This window comes from Copidosoma floridanum, unplaced genomic scaffold (genome assembly GCF_036245765.1).
Source record: "Copidosoma floridanum isolate Cflo_tuat_1 unplaced genomic scaffold, Cflo_Japanese_pri ptg000025l, whole genome shotgun sequence".
Lineage (NCBI taxonomy): Eukaryota > Metazoa > Arthropoda > Insecta > Hymenoptera > Encyrtidae > Copidosoma > Copidosoma floridanum.
This window is the reverse complement of record NW_028321902.1, coordinates 3,124,842-3,150,495: the sequence shown is the minus strand read 5'-3', so window position 1 is coordinate 3,150,495 and position 25,654 is coordinate 3,124,842. Positions and strand designations below refer to the sequence as shown.

Here is a 25,654-nt window from a genome sequence, read left to right as displayed (position 1 = left end):
ACTGAACTCAATCAATAGTAGCGTAACATACATTTAATACATTTAAAACAGAAAAAAATAGAAATGTGTCTTTACAATTTACATGCCTAATCCATTTTGTACCATGAAATAAAAATAACACTGTTGTATAAGTATTGTAATTAAATTAAATTTTATGTTCATTTTGTTATGCGTTAGTAGTTGTACTCACGTAATTTGCTTTCTTTAACTCGTAGAAAGTATGCTAATGAAATGATTCTATTTAATTATGTAAGTAAACATGTACATTTTTTCTTAATCTATTTTTAGCCAAAAATGGTGAAGCTAACCAGCCTCGTTGTAATATTAGCCGTTGTTTTATTCATGCCATGTGATTCAGCAAAAAACATGGAAAGTCAAGTTCCTGTAATTTTGGATGTACAAAAGTTCTATGCGACCACCAGTATAGGAATTATTTACAGGAGCAACGAAGGTAAGCAAAAGCAAAGCACTTGTTAAGAAAATCATAATACCTGATAACAACAATTTTTCTCTTAAATCCACAGATATACATTCGGTGGTCAACATGGTTAAAGAATTTTCGCGTAAAATGGTATATTCTGTAGCTTCGACTATATCGGATCTCCCAGAAAAGTATCCAAAACTAAGAAATTACTCAAAAACCCTTTTCGTCGTGTTTTTAAATACTGACAATGATTTCGAAAAATTTACACGTTTCTCGAGGCATCATAATCTGTCGCCTCACGTATGGCTTTTGTTATTCCGGCCAGCCGTTACTGAACAAATCGATATCACTTGCCGATATCCTAAAAAGAATTACCTCCACTTGAATATAAAAAGTGAAGTTTTGATAAAATGCGGAAACAATAAAAACATTCATGAATGGTTCGCTGTCGGCTCCCAGAATGAATTACAAGTTAATAAATTATTTGAATGGAGCAAGGAAAACGGATTAACCCTCATAGACAAGCGAGATTTAGTCCAGAGACGAAAAAATTTAAGTGGTGCTTCGGCTACAATTACTACCAATGTAATTTGTTTCATAAAAAGTTTATTTTTAAATAACAAAATTATTTTATTTCAAAAAAATGAATTGTTTCTCTGCATCGTTAGGTTTCATCTCCTCTTTATTCTCAAGTAGTTCAAGATTTCGCTAAAACAACAGGATTAGTACTTGAGTATAAAAACGATTCTCATATCATAAAAAAATCAAATGAAAGTCTCAAGAACACATCAAATAATTCTACAAAACTATTGAATGAGAGTATTATTCTTCCTGGCAAGTTTTTAACGAACAAAAATTTAGATAAGTATGATATAACTATTGAAATCATGGATTTTCAAGACATCTTTTGGTATAAATTACCTGACACCAAGGAGATTCCATGGAATGGTTATTTTGAGGTAAAAAAATTTGAATTTAAAATATTTATAACCTCATTTTTTTTTTAATTTTAATACATTTTTAATTGAACAGGTTTTTAGCAAGCGTATTTGGATTTTTTTGATTATACTCATACCTATTTCTTCAGTATTATTTGTAATCATTTTAGTATTACATAAAGATAGAAGAGGATTCATTTATAAATTGTCGGATGGTTTTTTGAATGTATGGCGCATGTTTGTCCATCAAGAATTCACAGGTAAACCATTAATGGAGGTTTCTTGTAAAAATACAGCAAAAACTTCAACATCATGATCGGATGGCACTTGTGTGCCGAATCTAATTTTCTTACCAAGGGCATACCCGACCCTCAAAAATGCCCAAGGTATTCGTCACGTCATACTAGTGCCATCATTATGAGGACTATTTTGTGCATCGTGGAATAGCCCTTGTTTGATATCGATCGTGTCGGTAATGATATTTCTCTTTTCAAGGGCGCTGTCAACGTTTAAATGTCACGAAAAAGGCTTCGTGTTAGGAAAAAGTTTTCATCACCGTAGTGTTGACACAGTATGCATTACTAGTATATATTACGCACCTAGTGAGCGAAATATTATTACTGCACACAGAAAAGAATTTTGCTACACACTGCTTTTCAACATTAATACTTCTTTTATATCTATTTTCCTTACCCTTATGTGGCGAAACATCTCGAACGCACCTCGTGTCGGACTATTTCCCGCACTTGTGTGATAAACTTGCACTCGTGGCCGGTAACGGTAGCTCGTGCGTGTCATTCACATTTTTTCGGGAAATCATATTTTTCACACTTGCTATGTGAATAACTATTTATTTCTTTTAACTGTTTCACCATCAATCAAAAAAAAGCAGCAACTGAAAGTCCCTATAAGTGCTTAATGGAGAAAAAGTAATTAAAAACAATATTGATGATTATTACTTTTCTCTTTGTCTCAACGCATCATATTGTTGGGCGAGTAAAGTTTGGCTGTTCCATTTAATTTTCCAATAAATCCGGATTAAACTACGCTTATAACTTTTTAGCTTCAAAAATATTATCTATAACCTACAGGCGAACACTCATAAAAAAACGAAAGCGTCCGAGAAAAGTTGAAAACAGTTAGAAATTTTCTAAAAAAATCAGTATCCAATAAGTTTTCAAAGAGCTGTGAGAGAGGCTCTTGCTCTAACTAGGCAAAACAATTTTTCAATACGTCATGTGTACAGGATACTTTAAACTGTGCAGACAATTAAGATTTGCTTAATTTCTGAATACTTGAATTTAAAAAATTTTTAAATTATGAATAGTTATTCGAGTTCGCGAAATTTATGACTTTGCTCTTGTACGACAATCATCTACTGTTAAATATAATTTACGAAGCGTAGAAATTTAAGAACTTGTATGGTAGAATTGCCTGACTATACTTTAATTTTTTTTTTAATTTACAGATGTACAATTTAATTCTGTATCATCCAAAATCGCAAGGCTGTCGCTATATCTGACAGCATTCATTATTATTTCAATGTACGCGGGCTGTTTTACCAGTTTCGCAACAGTTTCAATACCACATATTCCATTTAAAAGTGCAAGTGAATTTATAGAGGATAAAACATATCAATTGATCATTCTAAAAAATGATAACATTTTAACATTTTTCTCGGTAATTTTATTAAGTTTTAACTAAAAATATGTACAATTTCCATTATACTCGTAAACTTTATCTTGTGACATTTTTTTAGAGCTCGGAGAACGACATAAATGATAAATTAAAATTGTTTTTAAGGGATGAGAATAGTCTACCCACAACTCAAGAAGATGCTTTTAATCAGGTAATGTTAAATATTTAGTTTGTGTGACAATTATTTTAAAAAATATTTAACAATGTACAATCTTTAATAATAGCGTCTTAAAATTATTTCCATTGCTTTGTTTTATAAACTTTTATTTCAAATTATGGTAAAAGTTTTTGTTAATGTTTTTGAATATTCTATTCTAGAAAACGATTTTTGTCGTTGAAAGAAATTCTATAAAAATCATTTAGAAATATCTTAAACGTTTCAGTTGGAAAATTGTACTACAGGTGTGTTACGAAACTTTACTGTGTAAATCTGGTTATAGGCTGACACACTAAATCAAGGCGATTTTACAATGTTTTTGAAAGCTACAAATATTTAATGAATTAAAACAGATTATTTTTGAGCTTTTGAAGTATTCCAAGTTTATTTGATTTTAGATATGCAATGAAAGAGTGGTTTATTATACATATGAAATAATACGACGTCCACTTATTATAAAGTACTATTGCGAGACCTTGGCGATTCCACTACGTAATACTAGAAAAAGAGCTAACGGTTTAAAAAAAGGAGATCCACTTCTTCAATTTTTGAATCATCAGTAAGTATTAAAAAAGTTGACACATATCTAAGAATTTCAACAACATTTTTTTTAGTATTCAGAAGTACAGAGAAAATGGAGTACTATCTCGAACAAGGAAGGCTAGGCTTGACGCTATGAGCATTGCTAAAGAAGTTTCATGTACATCATTAGGTATTACTGAAGTCGCTCCATTGTTTGTGTTTTTAATTTGTGGATTTGCCTTAAGCTTCATCATATTTTTGTATCAAAAACTTCACAGACAGATTGTAAAGTATTTTGTAAGAAAACAATGTAGGAGAATCAAGAAACTTAGGAAACCAAAAAAAAATAACCGTTTGTACAACGATGGGAAACCATTTTCAGTTTACTCTCAGTACCGGGAGCCGCAGCCTCGCCCTTTGTGGCCTTATACCCCAAGAGACTGATATCGTGATACCGTAAATCACAAAATATTATATGACGTTACTAGGACACATAAGTACAAACATTATCGCTTGAAGGATACGATTATTGTATGTTTGTGCCCGAGTCACGTATAGTGTTTTTTCCTACCTCGGGCGTTTTTAAGAGGCTGGTGTGCCTTTGGTAAAAAAATAATAGGATTCGCCACGTAAGTGCAATCGCTCCGCAGCTAACTTACGTCCCTCGAGCTCTAAGTGGCAGACCTCTCGAGCTGCAAAATAGCCCCAGACACGATGGCACTCATTCGAAAAAAACTACTATTCTTACCAAGAGTAAAATATGCAGGTTTTCGCCTGTGATTATAAGTTAGACATGTACAAATCAAAGTAAACAAAAAAGTAATCACCCAACTTGCCCAAGTAATGCCCCACTTGGTAGAAACGTTTCTTTTATTCTAGGGCGTGAAAAGACTTTGCACCCACTAAGGTATACAAAATTTTCTTACTATGGGTACAAATTGTAACAGACGCTTTATGCCCTCGGAACACACTTTGCATTATTATTATGACTTTAGGCCAACTTGCAGAAAGTGAATTACTAGGTGCGAAGTGTGCCTACAGTTAAAATTGCACTTTTTGCCCTTGGTAAGAACAACGACATACGCGACTTGGGCACAATGATAAAACATTTGCCTCCAAGCTGTTTGGGCGATAATAGCTGTACTTTCTAAAAAAAAGTGACATTAAGTATACCATTTCCTACCTCAGGTGTTTTTGAGAGGCGGGTGTTCCCTCGATAGGAAAAATAGGATTCGCCACATAAGCGCCTTCGCACCGCGGCTACCTTATGCCGCAAAATATCCCCAAAGACAATAGCACTTGTTCGACAAAAACTAATTTTTTTTTATTCAATTTTTGCCTTAAAACATCTTAAGACATTAATAAAAGTATCACTTAGATTAATTAATTTATAAAAACGCATTACATGTATACAAATTAATTAATGTGTATTCAATCACATACAAAATAAAAAATATAACCAGCCCAATTTTCAGTTTAAAATGTTAGCAAATTTTTCTTGAACTAAAAAGAAATATCAAATAATATTTGTAAATTTAGTTATAAACAATATTTTTCAACTGTTTTTGTTTTAAAATTGGTATTTTTTTACCAAAAATAATGCACTTTATTTTAATAAAGTATGTAAAAAAAATATCGAAGGTATTACGTTTCCTTATGACGGAAAATCGTTTTCTGCGATTTAAATCTAAAAAAAATTGTTTTAAGTTTTATTTTTAAATCCTAATGGAGACTAAACGACGTGTGTTGCACAAAACAAAAGAAACAGAATTCCCTATTGCAATGCTGCCATCTGACATTTTAAATAAGCTTATCCAAATAATAACCAAGCGATATTTTGCAATAGATTCAAAAGCATTTTATTTGATTACACAAAAATTACCAATTCTCATAGTTTAGTTTGAATTGTCTACTTATTATTGGTTTTACAGTTATTAAACGATATGAAGTTTGAAATGAAAGTTTCTGTGATTTTTTGAAAACGAATATTTCATGATCGAAAAAAATTACATCATATAAAGCACCTTCTGACAAACAATTTGGCTTCTCATAAGATTTTGCTACGTGTCACTAACGTTAAGATACAAGCAAAAAGTTTTTAAAAAAATACAATTTTTTAAATAAAATCCTAACTAACAAATGCAGCTGATAATTGTAAAGTGCCAAGACTACTTTTCACGTATTTCTGAGATAATTTTCAAAAGGTAATTTAATTTTTAATAAAGTCCAAAGTTGTCGGTAAAACAAATTGAATGTTTTTTTTTAACACCGTATTTACTTAGTTTTTGTTATTGTCAACTATATTTTGAATGAAATTTTTCAAATCAAATCAGAATCATTTAAAAGTAATAAAAATTTATTTAACTGAATTATTTTACTCTACTTCTTCTGATATTTATGTAGTACAGTAGTTTTTGTCGGACAAGTACCATCGTCTTCGGGGCTGTACCCGGTAACCATGGTGTGACGGTGCATATATGGCGAACTCTATTTTTCCTACTGAGGGCACACCATCCTCTCAAAAATATTCAAGGTAGGAAATCTTTTTTTAGTTTTATACTAATGAGGTTATTCTTCAAGATGAACTATACTATAAAAGCACATGTAAAAATTGTTTATTTTTGTAAATAGATTATAAAACAAACGAAATAATTTTTTTTCTATAATCTCAGGTTTTTATGAAACTAAGACGATGCTAGTTGCATAGATACGTCTGCTAAATCTTTTTTTTATATATTTTCTACATAATAATCGTGTGACTCCTGAAGCGTAAAGAAAAGTTTTTTAACCACTCCGAGACAAGAAAATTTTTTCACGTAAGCTTGCGTCTGGTGCATATCAAGACAATCGATCGTCCTCTACAGCTGAGTAAAATACTATTGTACCATAGTAAAAAGGTCAGAATACTGATACAGTATCGGCTAATGTCGAATGCCCCGGATACAAGGGATTAGGGCATGGTATAACGAACGGTGATCATTGCTATGAAAGAAATTTGTAATACTTGAAGTCATAGGCAAATAAATATAGTACATTATACAAATAGTTATTTAATACAATCATAGTACTTGATGTAACGTCAAACTTGAATAAAAAATATAAACTCTCAGTATTTTTCAATAACAGTGTTAAAAATCTCAAAATTTTCTTTATAATATAAATTATAAACTTAACGTTTTATTTAAGTGTTTATAATATTTTTAGTGCATCAGTGTGTGAATTTGTAAAATACAATAAAAATATTAAAATAAATATCATACGCTTTCATTCCTTCGTTTCCTTTTTATTAAGTGTGTATGATTCCTCAATTAACATTAGCTTATTTACCCTACAATATAGTGTAGAAGAAAAAAGTGTGCTTATTCTTTTTGACAAAAAATATAAAGACAAAGGGCCCCTTCCTTATAAGCAATCTCTAGATATCATGTATCATGTTTGGATAAAAATTGAAAGGTCAAGAAATACATAGCTGTATACTAGATCTGCATTATTAAATTTTTTGTTACACGACAGAATCCTTCATGTTGCAAGTAGAAACTATCAATTTCTCTTTTATTTTATAATTTTGCAATTGTTTTTCAATAATTTAATTTTGAACTTTTTACTATAATATCTTAGATTTTCTGGAATTTAATCGTATTTTTAATGATACATTACTTATAAAGGTATTTTTTATTAGTGATTTGCTTCATGAATTAGAATTATTAACGAAAGAGAATCATACTATTATTTATCAATGAGTTTAGTTCAAATCAACGTTAACGGAGTAAATTTATATAGTTTGATAAAGGTTATTAAGAGTTTTATTAAAGGAAAATATACAATAATGGACGACTTACGTCATTGCCGATTATACATGACAAGAGGCAACGTTAGGCGGGTGAAAGGAAAATAATATGTTCGTGGAATGAATAATTTCGATGGAAATATTTGATTTTTAATTAATAATATTTTTTCGTGGGTGTTCTGATTTTTTTCATTTACTTAAGAAATTTTACAGCTTAAGTAGATAGAAATTCGATTTTTTAAATTAACTAATTAATTACTATGTAAAGTGCTGCACATGCATATTTTTGCTTAAACTTTTTTTTTTATATCAACAATGTTTAAGTCGCGTCAAAGAACTTAAAACCTGCAAAACCATGTATAACAACAAAATCAAGAGCAACTTTTATAAGAAATTCTTCTAGTATACCTACTATTTTGCATCATAAGTATTTTTGCAGTAGACTTTCAAACTGTAAGTATCTTCATTGAGTGTAGGATTAAAAATTGTACTAAACATTAGTAAAGATTTATAAGCGTGTTAATCAACTTATATTACAAAACGTTTAATTCGCAATTTTTATCTTTGTATTAATGTGATTACAAATATATGATCTCAAATGACTTCGGTTAATTATTCGTATGATAAAAGATGAGGTTATGCAGTGATATCATTTACTATTTTTCTTCATACATTTTCTTTTGTTAACTGTGACTGTGAATTAGCTGATATTTTTAATGTTGGTTACAGTCTATTTACCGACGACTGGCTCATGGTTTTTAGGAATAGATATATACAAGACCTTGTCTTTGCTAAGCCATGTCTTAACTTTTTCCATATCAGTGTCACGTGGGACGGTCATAGTTTCGGATGAGACGCTTCCATCCTCTTCTAGTTGACCCGTTACTGTAACGGAGTTGTCACAGACCTAAAAATTACACAGATATCTTATATATATCTCATATATGTATAGTTAACATATTTTTTTATAATAAAATGAGCTATATACACATAAATTAAACAGTGCTGGGGGCTCTGCCCGCTTCTCGAACCAAATCCCTCACAGTTAAAAACAAATATTTAATTTCCCGATTTTTTATAACAACTTGATGATTTGCAACTATGAAACTTATTGTTTTAATTATTATTCCATGCAAAAATTTAAACTACTAGTTATTTGATCTCATTTCCAAATTTACACACCCAAGTCTGGTCTCAATCGATCACGGAACAAATACATTGGTAAAAATCAGAATTTATTTACAGGTCTGATGAAGGTAGGATTATAATACTACTAACAGGTAAAGATTTTTATTCATACTAATGGTCTGATCAAAATTGTTGACGAAGCAGAACATAAGACTAATCAGCACATACGTTTTAAAACTTATTTTAAGCATTTAACACGAAGAAAATTAAATATTTAAAAATTACAACTAGAAAAATATTGAGACAAAGAACTTCCATTCTTACGGTGGCGCTAATTAAATTCAGGGAAAATTTTGTACAATCCATCATCCTCTTATAGACGTCCTACAAATACACTACTATTATGAATTAGTAAGAAAAAAAAAAAAATATATATTTGTTCACAATTGCTCATGGCTTTACCTCATGTTTGTCGGAAGAGAAGGGAAAATGACCGCCAGATATCTTTATAAGGTCTAACTGTATCTCCTTTGTAGACATGTTGCTGTAAGACACAATCTGATGACCTGACAATATCCCCCAATGTTGAGGCTGACTTGAAGGTCCTAAATCATCGCCTTCATCATTTTGCATATCCGCATCTTCGTCAGCTATTTTCATGGAAATACTAATATTTGGCCGTTTTCTTGACAAGTAAAAAGAATCGTGAATTTTGGTTAAATTTACTCTATTAAAACCTTTTATCAGTAATAGAAGTAGCGCTTGTCGTCCATCATGTGGCAGATAATATAAAATGAAACTCTTCATATAAGCCGACTACTTTATACACAAGATTCTATGTATACTCCCAGGATAAGTAATATACCAAACAGATGTATTATTTTTTTATAAGATGTATAACATATGGGATTAAGGGGCAAAAAAAGGCAGCACCGGTTATGCAATCACTGTAGAATCCACGTTTGTTAAAGTCCACGTTAAAAGCATGTACATAAAATTTGTGTATTGTTTACATGTACTGTGATAGCATCGTTTTTTCAATCCATAGCTTTCCTACATTGATTTTAACCATAATTGTAACCATAAGCGGAAACTTCCCTATAGAATGTCAAGCGGAAAGTGAAAACTGAACCGAATAAAAAAATTAGATTAAATTAGATTATATTAAATCTTTTTATGTAGGAAAGGCGAAATTCAGTTATCTTGACCTTAGCTCGAAAATTTAACGTTTCCCTAGCATGCATGATATTTATCATGTGAGACGTGTTGTTACCATCCGAAGACAATACCAAAAATTATTCCAAGCATCTATCTCTATACACGAATCCAACTGTTCGGACTCTCAGTTATAAAATAAGGAATGTGCATTGGATATCTTTGTCTTAATGAAAATAAGAAAAAATTGGTTAAGTAAAAGAACATTTGATCTTTTACAGAAAAAAGTGTTAAAAATATGGAAAAATACAAGACTTGTAATTTGTTGAGAAAAATTTCACAATAAACACATCATTTTGTCTCAGTATCTGTTATCAAGGACACGTATATTTTTTATGGATTGAATTTCCTTAGCATTATTTTGTACGAGTCCAATTTTTTTTGCATAATCACAGGAATTCGTGAAAAATTTTATTTCTGAAACATAACGGCATACAATACCTATATCCATCTATAAGTTGGTTGAAAGAGTCCCAAAAATATCTGAATCATTCTAAACTATGACATTGTTTCGGAAAAACTTTGTGCTTTTATACTATTGAATCTTGACGAAGAGTAAGTATAGACATTACAAGGAAACTAATAATTATGCATACACTTACCATTTAAAGTACACATTAACTTGTATTTATGTATTCCAAATATGTAAATAAGTAAAATAATTTTTAAATTAAGGCTGAGTCAAAAGTTACATAAATATTGACTCGTTACTTTTCAATAATTCCTGATACGCTTAACTAATCTACACTGCATACAATTTCACATGTTGCTTAGCTTAAATTACTGTCTGCAAAGCACATTAATCGATCAATTCGAATATTTATGTATACCTTCTTACGTTAATTTTTACATTGCAAAATTTTTTTTTAGCTGTGGTCTAGAAATATAAATAAAACTAAGTATAAACATTTTCTCTTCCAACGACAAACATTCAGTAGCTTATCTGTACTTTCCGGCATGAAACAAAGTAGCAACACGATGGATTTAAGCCAATGAAGAATACTTGACTCCTTCGTATACCGCGTGTCAGCACTAACGCGTTCAATGTGCATGACAATTCAATTTTACCACCTTCTACTACGCGGCTCTGCTTATAATGTATTAGAATTGTCCATATATGTCCTGCACCTGCTTTCATTTCGCGTTTCAGTCCTATGATCTGTTTATTGAATCAAGCGCTGACCCATTTGTGAGTACATCATGTTATTGCTCGAACACTCTCTTTTGGGTGTTTGAATAAAATCACAAGCCAATCATTCATTTTTATGTGTTCTTTTTTATACTTGGATACATTATTATTTTATTTTGATGAGCACGTGGTCATTACTCTGGTAAGGAAAAACCGGAAAAATCGAAACATGATATTGACCGCAAGCTTAAAATAAGCACCAAAATACCTCTTTTTTTTGTGCTGCATACTAAATTGAACTGAAGGAAATATTCTTTAATACAATTCTGACGTTAAAAAAAAGATTTTTGCTCATATCACCTTTGTAATTTTATCTGTAACTAAACTTCATCTCAATAATCATGCAACAGTTTTTAGTTGCAACAGCTACATATTACTTTTTTCTACTAGACCAGGCTTCTACCTGGTTTTTTATCAATAATGATGCCATCCAGGTGTTTTGGTCTGAAAATTGTGGGTTTAAAATATTATAAGAATTATTAAGTATACAATTGCAAGTGATTCAGGTACATTCTTGTTATTTTTTATAGAAAATTTTAATCAGACATTCTACCGATTCTAAAATAAGATTCTTTTACATTTAGAACGTCTTTCTAAAATCAGACAAAATTAATAAATTTTTTTCCTATCTAGAATAATTTTGTTTTTTGTTTTCTGCGTATAGCAACAAATATTCAAGAGATGGATAAAGGTATTTCTTTACTCCCCCGTAACGGTAAATTAATTGCAAACAATTCACCTCGCTTGAGTGAAATGTGTTAATATTGCATCGAAATTGCATGGACTTTTGTCTGCATCGATTTTTTTTCTTTGGATTTTATCTTTTTTTTACTTACACGGAAACGTTTTATTGAACATAGTTGTTATTTAACTATGTGACAGTCTCATTTCGTTTGAAAGACGCGTCGTTTGAAAAAAATCAGTTCCTCCTCTTCGCAATAAAACAATCAAAACACTGACAGCAAGAATTTATTTTTTAAAGGTCAGCCAGTAAATTCACCTAATTTTTAATATGTGCTTATTAAATCATAGAAAGATATAGTTTCCGGCAATGCAACAATTAATCTTATTTTCCGTAAATTTTTTAATCAAGATAACACAAGTATGTATGTACTATATGAGAAAATCCACAAAAAATATCTAGTTTTTGTCCCTCATCTTAACTAAAAATATTTTTTTGAGACACACGTTCGAGATAGGGCTCATTTTATTCCTAATGCCATGTACTATGAGGAAATAATTTTGAATATTGATTTTATTGAGGGTGACACCCTTTTTCCACGATTTGTATCTTAAAATTATATCTATAGATATAACATATATAGATTTTTTTTTCATATTATAGTGCTTCACGTCCGGCTCCTTTAATAAGGGCACTACTATGGGCACTTAGCACTTGGGAGAAGGAAGGGGAGAGGGATGGGGGCCTCCAATTACAAAGAGGGGGGTAAGGAGAAATTAGGAAATTTTGCTACAAGAAGGTCACCGAAGCCCTCCTCGAGGAGCATTGCGTGGTGAAAAAACACATGTGAAAAATCAGAGGTACACTTGCCCGAAAAGTCGCACTGGTCGGGAAACGAACCAAGGTCTCCCGCGTGCCAATCCACGATCTAGTCGACTGAGCCACCACGCGCTCCACATATATCGATATAATATACTACTGTCCATGTGAAGAGGGTCGGAAAACTACAAGACTAAATTGATAACTCGCGAGGGTAGTTTTGTTCTTGATTGCTATACCACCCGATTAAGTAGCGCGATAACTCCTATTTGGCTCGACTTTTTTAACGTAGTCAATTGTCCTCACGTTTTTCTGATTTTCTCAATTTGATCGATTTATTCGGAAAATAGTCTCTAGCATGAATCTGAAACATTTTTAAGTATACGAAAGCTGACTGCATTGAGTATATGGGCTTAAGGAATCGTAGGATAAAGATTTACTGCACTGCGGATCATTACGATATTAAATGAAGAACAAAACTCCTTCTGACCCTTTTTTTTTGTATAAATGTAAATTTCCTACCAATGTATCACAGTAGTTTTGACAAAAATAAAAATGTTTGTCAAAAGAAAAATCTCATTTTCTCAATAAACAGAAAAAAGATACATTTTTAGTGAAAATTTAGAACACATCAACTTAGAAATTTACAAGCAAATATCAAACAATTTCCTAAAATTTTTTCTTCACATAGGGTATGCAGTAATAAACTCGTCAATTTGTCTGAAATCAGGAAACCGCAAGTCATCCAATTACAAAAGTACGAGTCCGAGTATAGTCAGACATAGGCGGATTTTTTTTAAATTGATTTTCGGGGGTATTGTACACCCATCTAAATTTTGTTCCTAAAAATGTAGGATTGATATAGGAAAAAAAGCTCCAATGAGTTCAATTTCATTGACACGATTGTGCTGATCTTGCGGGCGTTTTAGGGGTCTCGAGTCTGAGACTGATCACTGCGAGTAATAAGTCTCGAGAAATTTGTAAAAAAATTTATTTTTCAAAAACTAACTTATGTACGACAAACTCAAGATCAATACACAGCTTGAAAAATCATAAAAATATCAGTAGATGAGGACAAAATATCCGAAAGTTGCGGTCGCAGGGGAAAAAAGGCGTTCAGTAGAGAGTTTGAGTCGATTGGCCGCAATATGCAAAGGGTTGGAGTGGAAGTGGCTTGATTTGCTTCAAGAAGATACGTGGCCCTACCAAGGACTGTGATTGGTTGGAGCTATGTGCTCCAAAGGTGAATTAACCCGATGTGGTGGTGGTAGTCCTGATGTTGGAAATAGCCCAATATATTATTTATTTCATACTAAGGTATTAATATTTAAAATCTTTGGCACCTACGTTGGTTTATTTTATGGAATATTTTTCGTTCTACGCAGAGAACTTATGAAAAAAATAAGGTACAAAAGAAAAAACTAGGACAATTTTTTTTATTACAAATAAAGAGGATTCACTTAAATCTCTCACACTTGTGTAACTAATTATTCGAGAGCTATTTGAAATTCACTTCTTCCAGACCTAAAAGTTCACATCTACACTGCATTGTTATTATTTTTACCATTAAAAAAGTTCAGTTTTGGTTTTTGCCGTTATACTACGCTGGCAATACATATTAAAAAAGTTCTCACACCAACAAATATCTCATTTGTGATTTCATACGAACACCCAAAAGAGAGTGTTCGATCAATAATATGATGTACTTACAAATGGGTCAGCGCTTGATTCCAAGGCAGATCATAGGACAAATAAATGTGGAACAAAAACACGCGCAGGACATATACACGGACTATTATAAATATATTATAAGCAGAGCTGCGTAGTAGAGGGTAGTAAAATTGAACTGTCATGCACATTGAATGTATCAGTGCTGACACACGATTTATGGAGAAATCGAGTATTCTTCCTCGGCTCGACTCTGTATATAGTGTTGCTACTTTGTTTTATGCCGGAAAGTACAGATTAGCAATTGGAATTTTTAGACTTTTTAAGAGGAAGCATTTCCAAAACTTACATGCTGTTATAATTATTAATGTTATAAATGATTGTTCCTTACAACAGCACCAAAATTTAGGTGAGTTGGAAAAATTTTCTGTACATATTTATAGCATGCGTTAATGTACCAGCGGATGAGTGGATTTTGGTACTTTAACTTAATTTCACTGGAACTTATAAGTCGAAACTTTAATATGAAAGTTAATGTAAAGAGGTACGTAAATGTTCAAATTGACGGATATATGCACTTTACAGACAACAATTTGGGCTCACTGACAAGCAAAATCGCATACGGTACAGATGTAAGTAAAGCGTATGATGGAGTAATAAACAATAACGCGTTAAAACTTACAGTTCCAACTAAGACCATGTATACTCTAAGGCGTAAATCTATGCATAGTCACTAGTTTCCTTGTAACATATATGTACCTACTCTTTATCACCACTTCGTAGTAGAGAAGGAGAAACTTTTCCAAAACAACCTCGTAGCTTATCAAATCTACTACCTTATTTTAAGATGTATTTTCTTGGGAGATTATTATTGTTTTAAGTTTTATAGCTTAACGAAACGAATAATCAACAATAATGGATTAATTAGCGAAATTGGTCAGCTAAAATGTTGTATATCACTACTCAGCAAATGTCCAACACATACTTATGCAAAATATGCAACACTAAAAATTATGACACCTAGCCGTTTTTTCGCGCAGTACAGTTATCTGGCCTCTTCATAAAAGAAGCTTATATTTAAAATACCTACTAGCATCCTTAAGATCACCATTGTCGTATGAATTTGATTCGCTAAAAATACATAAAAGTGTTTAAAATTGGAGACAAGAAAAAATACATACATGTAGCTAAGGAAATTGCTGTTAATAAGTAAAGTAATTTATTCAATAAGTAACTGTAGTTACCGACGAATTTTTTACGTTACTCAAATATATTAAAAGTTGAATATTTTAAAATGTGACGATGTAAATTGTTGAAACGTTGCTGGTTGCAAACATTAAACCAGTGAAACTTTGCAACTTTGCAACGTGTCCAACATATATTGGCTTCTGTTTTGTTATTATTTGGAAATACTAATAAAATGAGGGGAAGTTAGGAAGGGGTTGACTATGTCGAAGGGTGTTCCTTTTCTCCCACTTCATGGCCAGGGAATTTTGGTAGTGGGAAAGGGGATTCCAAGCCCTTCGAGGCACAGCCCTACCACGTCACTGTCTCGCAGTGCGTCAACTAGACAACACCTCAACCCAAAGTGATCACTGTGTTCTACGTTTCCGATACATTTTGACAAAGGAGTTTAGTGCTCAACTCGATATTCATCCGTGAAAAGTGTCCTGTGAAACTTTAGAAGTCACAACTCCCAGCATCCAAAGATCGTCCATTCCAGCCGTGCCCAGCTTCATCTAAGGAGTTTTCGGAAGTCGTTGTTTGCGTCACGAGAATCAAGTTACCAAGTAAGTGCATGCCTTAGTCCTTTTTCTTGCATAAATCAATGTATCTCACTCTTAGCAAAATTATCTTGTTTCGTTTGAAGTGCAGTACTATGTTGATACAAAACAAGGAAAGTCATGCATAATATATAACTGAAAGCTATCTTTGGAGATTTAGAAAAAAATAGATTTGTTTTAATCATTTTTTTTTGCTTATTATCATCATTTTTTTAGTATGCTCCATAAAAAAAACATATAAAATTTCATCTTTCTTTCTCCTAAGCTGTTAAAAAAAAAAAATATGATTGACAAATTCTTATTAATAAAATGCAGTATTATCAAAGAATAGCTTGAATTTTTCTATGGATGAGGATAGTGAGCGCGTACATATTAAAGTAGAAATTTATAATAAAAGTTACTTCGAAATTATTATTATTTTTTTTTTTTTTTTTTTTTTTTTTTTTTTTTTATGAATAAAACTTGCACTGAACTTTTGTAAAAATTACGCTGACTTGATTTATTTTGACTTAAATTAAGAAGCAATCGTTTAAAATACTATTTCTCTCAACCTAAAGCATATTTTTACTTTTTTAATATTTCATGAACAATATTTCATGTTTTTTGTATAAATTTTCATTTCAATCATGACTTGAAAATAAACGTTTCCGCTTCCTATGTCTAAGTACATTTTCCATGCAAAATTTTGACTTAATTTTATAAGATAAGATAACAGAGATAACTTCAATTTAAATTTAATTTAAAATCAAATTAAATTCAATAAGTGATGACATAACATACATCCAAAACAAGAATATAGTGATGGGTCTGTTACAATTTTCATGCCCAACTAATTTCTGACGATAAAAAAAAAGTAGTACTGTTGTACAAATATTGTAATTGAATTAAATTTAATACTTGTTTTACTATGTGTTAGTTATATTACTCACGTAAAAGACATACTTTCACTAACTCGTAGAAAGTACGTTGATATAATAATTTCATTTAATTCTGTGAGCAAACATGTATATTTTTTAATACCAGTTTTAGCCAAAAATGATGAAGCTAACCAGCCTCGTTGTAATATTGGCCGTTGTTTTATTCATGCCATGTGATTCAGCAAAAAACATGGAAAGTCAAGTTCCTGTAATTTTGGATGTACAAAACTTCTATGCAACCACCAGCATAGGAATTATTTATAGGAGCAATGAAGGTGAGTAAAAGTGAAGCATTTATTTAAAAAATATTAATTCTTAACTACAAAAATTATTTGTTCTCAAATCCACAGATATACATTCCGTGGTTAACATGGTTAAAGCATTTTCACGTAAAATGGTGTATTCCGTAGCTTCGACTATACTGGACCTTCCAGCGAAGTACCCAAAAATAAAAAATTACTCAAAAACCCTTTTCGTGGTGTTTTTAAATACTGACAATGATTTCGAAAAATTTACACGTTTCTCGAGGCATCATAATCTGTCGCCTCACGTATGGCTCTTGTTATTCCGGCCAGCCGTTACTGAACAAATTGATAGCACTTGCCGATATCCTAAAAAGAATTACCTCCACTTGAATATAAAAAGTGAAGTTTTAACTAAATGTGGAAACAATAAAAACATTCATGAATGGTTTGCTGTTGGCCCCCAAAATGAATTACAAGTTAATACATTATTTGAGTGGAGCAAGGAAAAAGGATTAACCATTATAGACAAGCGAGCTTTAACGAGTATCGTTGAAAGACGAAGGAATTTGACTGGTGCAGCAGCTACATTAACTACAAAGGTATCAAATTTTTTAAGTAAAAAATTTCTTAATTTTGAAATAACACAGTTTTTGCATTAAAAAATTGAACGTTTTTTTGGTATCATTTTTAGCCATCTCCTTTGTTTGCTACAATAGTTCAAGATTTTGCATTAAAAACAGGATTAGCACTTGAGTATAAAAATGATTCCCATATCATAAAGGAATCAAATGAAAGTGTCAAGAACACATCAATTAATTCCACAAAATTATCAAATGAGAGTATTATTTTTCCTGGCAAGTATTTAACCAATAAAAATTTAGATAAGTATGACATAACGATTGAAATCATAGATTATCAAGATTCGTTTTGGTATAAATTACCAGACTCTAAAGAGATTCCATGGAATGGTTACTTTGAGGTAAAAAAAATTTGAATTTGAAATATTTATGACCTCATTTCTTTATAAATTTTAACACATTTTGAATCAAACAGGTTTTTAGCAAGCGTATTTGGATTTTCTTGATTACACTTATAGCTTTTTCATCAATTCTATTTAGTATGATACTAGTATTCCATAATGATAGAAGAGGATTTATTTTTAAACTGTCGGACAGTTTTTTGAACGTATGGCGGATGTTTGTCCATCAAGAGTTCACAGGTAAACTGTAAATAAAGATTTTTTACAAAAATACAGCAAATACTTCAACATCACGGTTGGATGGTACTTATGTGCCTACCACTAAGTTTCTTATTAAGGATATACCTGACTTTCAAAAATGCCTAAGGGACAAAATAATGGTTACGTTATTCAAGTGCCATCATCATCAGGGCTTTTTTGTGCACCTTACAGGGTAGTCTCAGTTAGATAGCGTTTGTGTGGCAAATAATATTTGTCCTAATAAGGGCGCTGTAAACGTTTGAATGCCAACTTGGCAAAAAAAATTTTCTATACGCCATGTGTATGGTTTACTTCTATCCACGAAGACATTTAGATTTTGAGTTCGCAAAATTTCTGACTTCGTACTTGTGCTATAATCATGTACTGTTATATGCAAATTAACAAACCGTAGGAATTTAAGAACTTGTACTTAAAGTGGGATTGCCTGAGTGTACTTAAATTTTTTCTTAAATTACAGATTTACAATTCAATTCCGTATCATCAAAGATGGCGAGACTATCGCTATATCTGACAGCATTCATTATTATTTCAATGTACGCGGGCTGTTTTACCAGCTTCGCCACAGTTTCAATACAACACATTCCATTCAAAAACGCACGTGAATTTATAGAGGATAAAACATATCAATTGATCGTACTAAAAAACTCTGACCCTTTAACGTTTTTCTCGGTAATCTTATGAAGTTTTAACTGAATATATGTATAATTTCCATTATACTCAAAAACTTTATCTTATGACATTTTTTTAGAGCTCGAAAAACAATATAAATGATGAACTGAGATTGTTTTTGAAGGATGTAAATAGTCTACCTACAACCACAGAAGATGCTTTTAATCAGGTAATGTAAAATATTTAGTTAGTGTGACAATTATTTTTAAAAATATTTGACAATGTACTCTCTATAATAATAGCGTCTAAAAATTATTTCCAATGCTTTGTTTTATAAAATTTTTTAAGTTCTATTTTGAATGGTGGTAAAAGTTTTATCACCGTTTTTTAATATTGTACTTTATCAAACGATTTTTGTCGTAGAGAAAAACTGTATAAAAATGATTTTAAAAAAATCTAAAACATTTTAGCTAAAAAATTGTACTACGAAAATGTTATTAAATGTTAGAACGTAATTTTTTTTTCGCTGATGGTTATACCCATACATCTAAAATAAGTAACAATGCGTGTATGTGTGCTCGTATGCATGTGAATATGCGCATGTGAGAATGTGTAGTCTGGTTATACGCTGCCACACTAAATCCAAGTGATTAAGAAAAGTTCTTATAAAATACAAATATTTAATAAATTAAAACAGATTACTATTTAGCTATTGAAGTATTCCAAGTTTATTTGATTTTAGGTATGCAATGAAAGAGTGGCTTATTATACATATGACATAATACGACGTCCACTTATTATGAAGAACTATTGCGAAATCTTAGTGATTCCACTAAGTAATATTAGAAAAATAGCTATTGCTTTGGAGAAAGGAGATCCACTTCTTCAATTTTTGAATAATCAGTAAGTATTTTTTAATTAAAAAATTATTGTCTTAGCATTTAAACAATGTTTTTTTTTCAGCATTCAAAAGTATAGAGAAAATGGAGTAATATCTCGAACAAGGAAGGATAAGCTTGACGCTATGAGCATTGCTAAGGAAGTTTCATGTACATCATTAGGTCTTTCGGAAGTTGCCCCACTGTTTGTGTTTTTATTTAGTGGATTTGCCTTAAGCTTCATCATATTTTTGTATGAAAAATTTCACAGACAGATTGTTTTGTATTTTGTAAGAAAACCATGTAGGAAAATCAAGAAAATTAGGAAACCAAAAAAAACCAACCGTCTGTACAACGATGGGAAACCATTTTCAGTCTACTCTCAGTACCGGGAGCCACAGCCGCGCCCTTTGTGGCCTTATACCCCATAAAAAGATTATCATAAAACAATCAATTACGAAACCGTATATTACGATGGTAGGGCACAAAAGTACAAACGGGAGCGCCCGAAGGGTACGGTTATGTTTGCGTTCGAGTCACGTATATTTTTTTTCTTACCAAGGGCTAAACGTGAAAATTTGCGCTTGTGGACATTCACAAATGAAAATTAAAAAAAATTAATCACTCAACTTGCCCAAGTAATGCCCCACTTGGTAGAGACGTTTTTTTTTTTTTTCTAGGGCGTGAAAAAACTTTGCACCCACAAAAGTATAAAAAAAATTTTCTTATTGTAAGTAAAAAATGGTAACAGACGCTTTATGCCCTCGAAACACTCTTTGCATCTTTGTTACTACTTTAGGCCTACGTGCTGGAAGTGATTTACTGGGGGGCAAAGTGTGTCCACGGTTAAAATTGCACGTTTTGCCCTTGGTAAAAAAAACAACATACGCGACTTGGGCCCAATGTCAAAACGATTGTATCCGTGCTCTTCGGGCGCATGTAATTGTACTTTTTGTTCTAGTGACGTGATGTACTATTTCTTACCTCGGGCGTTTTTAAAAGGCTGGTAAGCCTTTAGTAGTGTATCACAAGAAAAATATCACTGAGATTAATGAGTTTTTTCGGCTCTATACCATCTTTTAATCGTTCTGATTATTTTTTTACCTTAAATTTTAAGCCTTATCCTAAATTGGTTTCATGAACTCGATACCTGACCAGAAAGATCAGAAAAAATTATAGACATTAAGTTTTTATTGTTTTTCGTGGTAAAAAAGGTGTTGAGTACAAAAAGTTATTGGATTACATATTTTTAATATTATGAGAGTTAGGTTGTTACGTTTTTCATACGATGAAATCGCTGCTGCTTTCGCTGTTTCATCTCCTCAGAGGTAAACAAGCAGATCGATGTTAGGTTAAACTGTACTTCGTACCTTTAAAAAGATGTTTTCGGCTTTAATAAACGATTTTCTTTCATGAAAAAAATATCAACTTCCTTCTCATAATGTTAGAAATATAAACTTGAATAACTTTATCTGTTGAACACTGTTTCTACCACGAAAATAAATAAAAACTTAATGTCTCCCGTAAGGCCTGTACTACTTTTCCTCTCAGTGTGATACATATATCGCCATGTCACGTAGTACAGGTATATTCCGAATACCAGGAAAATTAATATTGTGCCACCCCTAACACCTATCAATAGTTAATTATTATTACGAAATTCCTTAGTCTCACAGTACTACAAAAGAGAAGTTACGAAAAGAAGAGTGAGCACAACTCGAGTTTATATGAAATATCTAATGGGGCCAATAATTGGTGAAAATCTTGAATAATGTTGTATTTTATAAATTTAAAAAAAACGCATTACACACATGCAAAGAAATTTATGTGTATTCAATTACATATAATATAAAAAATGTAAACAAACAAGTTTTCCGTTCAAAATTTTAGCAAATTTCGCTTTAACTAAAAAAAAATATCAAAAAATGTTTGTAAATTTGGTTATAAACAATATTTTGTAACTATTTTTATTTTAAAATTGGTATTTTTTTTTACCAAAACTAATGCAATTTCAATCAAGTACATAAAAAAACAGCCAAGATATTATATTTTCCGACCTCGGGTGTTTTTGAGAGGCTGGTGTGCCCTCGGTAGGAAAAATATAGGATTCGCCACATAAGTGCCATTGCTTCGCGACTACCTTACGTCCCTCGATCTTTGCGTCGCAGGTCCCTCGGGATACAGAATAGCCCTGGAAACGACGGCACTTATCCGGCGAAAACTACTATTGCTTATAATGCAACATCGTTTTTTGCGATTCAAAAAAAAAAAATTTATTTTTCAAATCTTTTTTAAAAAATCATAATAAAGACTAAGTAACGTATGTTGTACAAAACTAAAGACAAATAATTACCTATTCCAATGTTTCCATCTGACACTTTAAATTTGAAAGCTTATTCGACCAATAACCAAACGATATTTTGCAATGGATTCAAAAGCATTTTTTTTTTTCCTTCTCATAAGATTTTGCTACGTGTAACAAAAGTTGAGACTCAAGCAAAAAATTGAAAAAAAAAAATTTATTCTTTTAATAAAATTCCAATAAACAAATGCAGCTGGCAATTATAAAGTGCCAAGACTATTTTTCCCGTATTTCTAAGAAAATTTTCGAGAGGTATTTCGATTTTCAACCAAGTCTAAATTTGTCGGTAAAATTAATTGAATATTTTCTTGAGCACTAAACTACCACAGCCAATTTATTGATATAACGCACATCTACTTTTTTGACGTTTTTTGTTATTATTAACCATATTTTAAATACAATTTTTTATGTCACATCAGAATCATTTAAAAGTATTGGCAATTCATACAGTTGACTTATTTCACTCTACTTCTTCAGATATTTATATAGTATGGTAGTTTTCGTCGGATGAGTGCCATCGTCTTTGGGACCATTTTGTGTCCTGAGAACCTGCGAAGCAGGGCCCCAGGGATGTAAGGTAGCCGCAGTGCGATGGCACTTATGTGGCAAATCCTATTTTTCCTATCGAGAGCACACCAGCCTCTCAAAAACGCCTGAGGACATAAAATTTTTGATTTTCTATTTTATACCAATCAAATTATTCTTCAAGATGAACTATAGTATAAATTCAAATGTAGTGATCCTTTATTTTTGTAAATAAAGTATGAAACAAACGAAATAATTTTTTTTTCTATAATCTCAGGTTTTTATGAAACTAAGACGATGCTAGTTGCATAGATACGCCCGCTTAATCCTATTTTTTATGTATTTTCTACATGATAATCGTGTGACTCCTGAAGCGTAAAGAAAAGTTTCTTAACCACTCCGCGACAAGAAAATTTTTTCACGTAAGCTTGCCTCTGGTATACATTCAAATAATCTTATGGTCATCTTCAGCTTAGTCAAATACTATTGTACAATAGTAAAAAGTCCATTATACGATAACAAGTGATTAAGGCATGGTATAGCGATCGGTGAACATTGCTATGAACGAGATTTGTAATGCTTGAAGTCATAGGCAAATAAATATAGTACAAAAGTAAAATAATACTCGGGTCATATGATACAAACAATCATTCAATTCAATGTAACGTTCAACTTAAATGAAAATTATAAGCCCTCAATAATTACAAAAAAATATTTATTGTAAGTTTATTTGTCACTTCCTAAACTCATACTGAGTTGTAACAGTGTTAAGAGTCTCAAAATTTTTTTATAACATGAATGATATAGGCAAGGTTTTATTTGAGTGTTTATAATATTTTCAGTGTAACAGTATATAAATTTGTAAAATACTATAAAAATATTAGAATAAATATCATACGGGTTTATTCGCTCGTTTTCTTTTTATTTTATTTAATTGCAGTCTTGTCTATAAATGTTTTTACTTAAGTTTTTTTTGTAGCTACCATGTTTTATACACATCAAATAACTCTAAACCTGTGAAACCATTTACAGCAGAAAAATTAAGAACAAATTTTATACAATATTCATCTGGTATACCTGATATTTTTCATCATGAGTATTTTTGTATTAGACTCTTCAACATAAAGTTTCGATTAAAGTGTAAAATCAAGAAATTGTACTTAGCATTAGTGGATCGACAAGTCTATAAGCGTCTTAATTAACTTATATTGTAAAATGTTTAAACTGTAATTCTTATCTTTCTATTAATGTGATTAATACTATAAGACCTCGAATGGCTTTGGTTAGTTATTCGTAAAAAAAGATGAGGTAATGCAGTGACATCATTTATTCTTTTTCTTTATACATTTTCTTTTGTTAACCGTGACCGTGACTAAGCAGATATTTTTAATCTTGGTGACAGTCTATTTATCGACAACTGACCCATGTTTTTTGGGAAAAGATATATACAAGGTCTTGTCATCTCTAAGCCATGCCTCAACTTTTTCCATGTCATACTTTTCTAAAATGTTACGCGGGATGGTCATAGTTTTGGATGAGACGTTTCCATCCTCTTCTCGTTGACCCGTTACTATAATGGAGTTATCACCGATCTAAAAATAACACAGATATCTTAGTTAACATATTTTTTTATAATAAAATGAGCTATATACATATAAATTAAACAGTGCTGGGGGCTCTGCCCGCTTCTCGAACCAAATCCCTCACAGTTAAAAACAAATATTTGATTTCCCGATTTTGAAAAAACAATTGAATAATTCGCAACTATAAAATATGTTGTTTTTATTTTCAGTAAAAGTGGAAACTTCTGATTATTTGATCACATTTTCAAACATATGCGCACTCAAGACTTGTCTCGACCAACATCACACCAATCAGCACATACGTTTTGAAACTTAATTTATGTGTTTAACCCGAGCGGATTAAACATTTTAAAAGTAAAACTAGAAAAAGACGTAGACAAAGAACTTCCATACTTACAGTGGCGCTAATTGAATCTAGGGAATATTGTGCACAATCCATCATCCTCTTATAGACGTCCTACAAATACACCACTATCATGAATTAGTAAGAAAAACAAAAAAATATATATTTGTTCACAATTGCTCATGGCTCTACCTCATGTTTTTCGGATGAAAAGGGAGAATCACTACCACGTATCTTTGTAAGGGCTAATTGTCTCTCCTCTGTATTTGTGTTGCTCGAAGACGCGTTATTTACCTGACGACCCGACCCATCCTCACGATCGTGCATAGGTGGAGGTCCTATTCCATCACCTTCATCAATTTGCGTTTCCTTATTCTCGTTAACCATTTTAATTAAAATACTAGTATATCGCGGTCTTCTCGATTGTTAAAAAAAGCGCGGACCTCTTGTCAGTAATGGAAGAAGCGAGTGTCTTTCGGTCTCGTGGCAGAGAATAGAATGAAACTCTTTATATAAACTGATTACTCCAGCCACGATTCTACGTATGCCCCCAGGATGAATGATATGCATAACCAATGTAGGATATAGTATGTTTTACATCCGCCAGGTGTATGAGATTGGAGGGGAGGGCTGGCGCCACTAGTCACTTTAACATATCTTTAACATTGTGTCTCATAGGCTGTAGGGGTCAATTCACTCATGACGGACACTTGAACTTTTTTTTACATAAGATTCATAACATGATCTTTGGGGCAAAATGTGGCAGCACCACTCATACATACGCTGTAAAATCCAAGTGTGTCAAAGTACATGTTTAAAGCGTGTAATCGGAATTTCTGTTTTTTATAAAATACATTATATCACTTCTGATAAAAGTTTCAAGAACAACTAAATCGATGCTTCGTAAACTATTTCACCCATTCTATTGAACTAAACAAATT

At 31.6% G+C, this 25,654-nt stretch overlaps 1 protein-coding gene across 1 annotated transcript; it reads right to left on the bottom strand.

The window, feature by feature from the left end:
• Positions 1 to 8,256: 8,256 nt before the first annotated feature.
• LOC149373919 (uncharacterized) lies at positions 8,257 to 25,186 on the bottom strand. The gene is made up of 5 exons (XM_089595459.1): positions 24,906 to 25,186; positions 24,768 to 24,827; positions 24,210 to 24,379; positions 9,117 to 9,339; positions 8,257 to 8,433 (listed from the first exon to the last, which is right to left on the bottom strand). The coding sequence occupies exons 1-5, from the start codon at positions 25,098 to 25,100 to the stop codon at positions 8,257 to 8,259; spliced, it is 825 nt and encodes a 274-aa protein (XP_089451585.1). The 5' UTR covers positions 25,101 to 25,186.
• Between the last annotated feature and the right edge of the window lie 468 nt (positions 25,187 to 25,654).

Bases quoted from the DNA above. Each gene is read 5' to 3' on its own strand.
- LOC149373919 (XM_089595459.1), bottom strand. From the start codon at position 25,100: ATGGTTAACGAGAATAAGGAAACGCAAATTGATGAAGGTGATGGAATA. The intron at 24,380-24,767 runs GTAAGTATGGAA...TGTTATTTTTAG, and splicing joins TAGATTCAATTAGCGCCACT to ATCGGTGATAACTCCATTAT. The intron at 8,434-9,116 runs GTAAAGCCATGA...TGTAATTTTTAG, and splicing joins TCTCTTCCGACAAACATGAG to GTCTGTGACAACTCCGTTAC.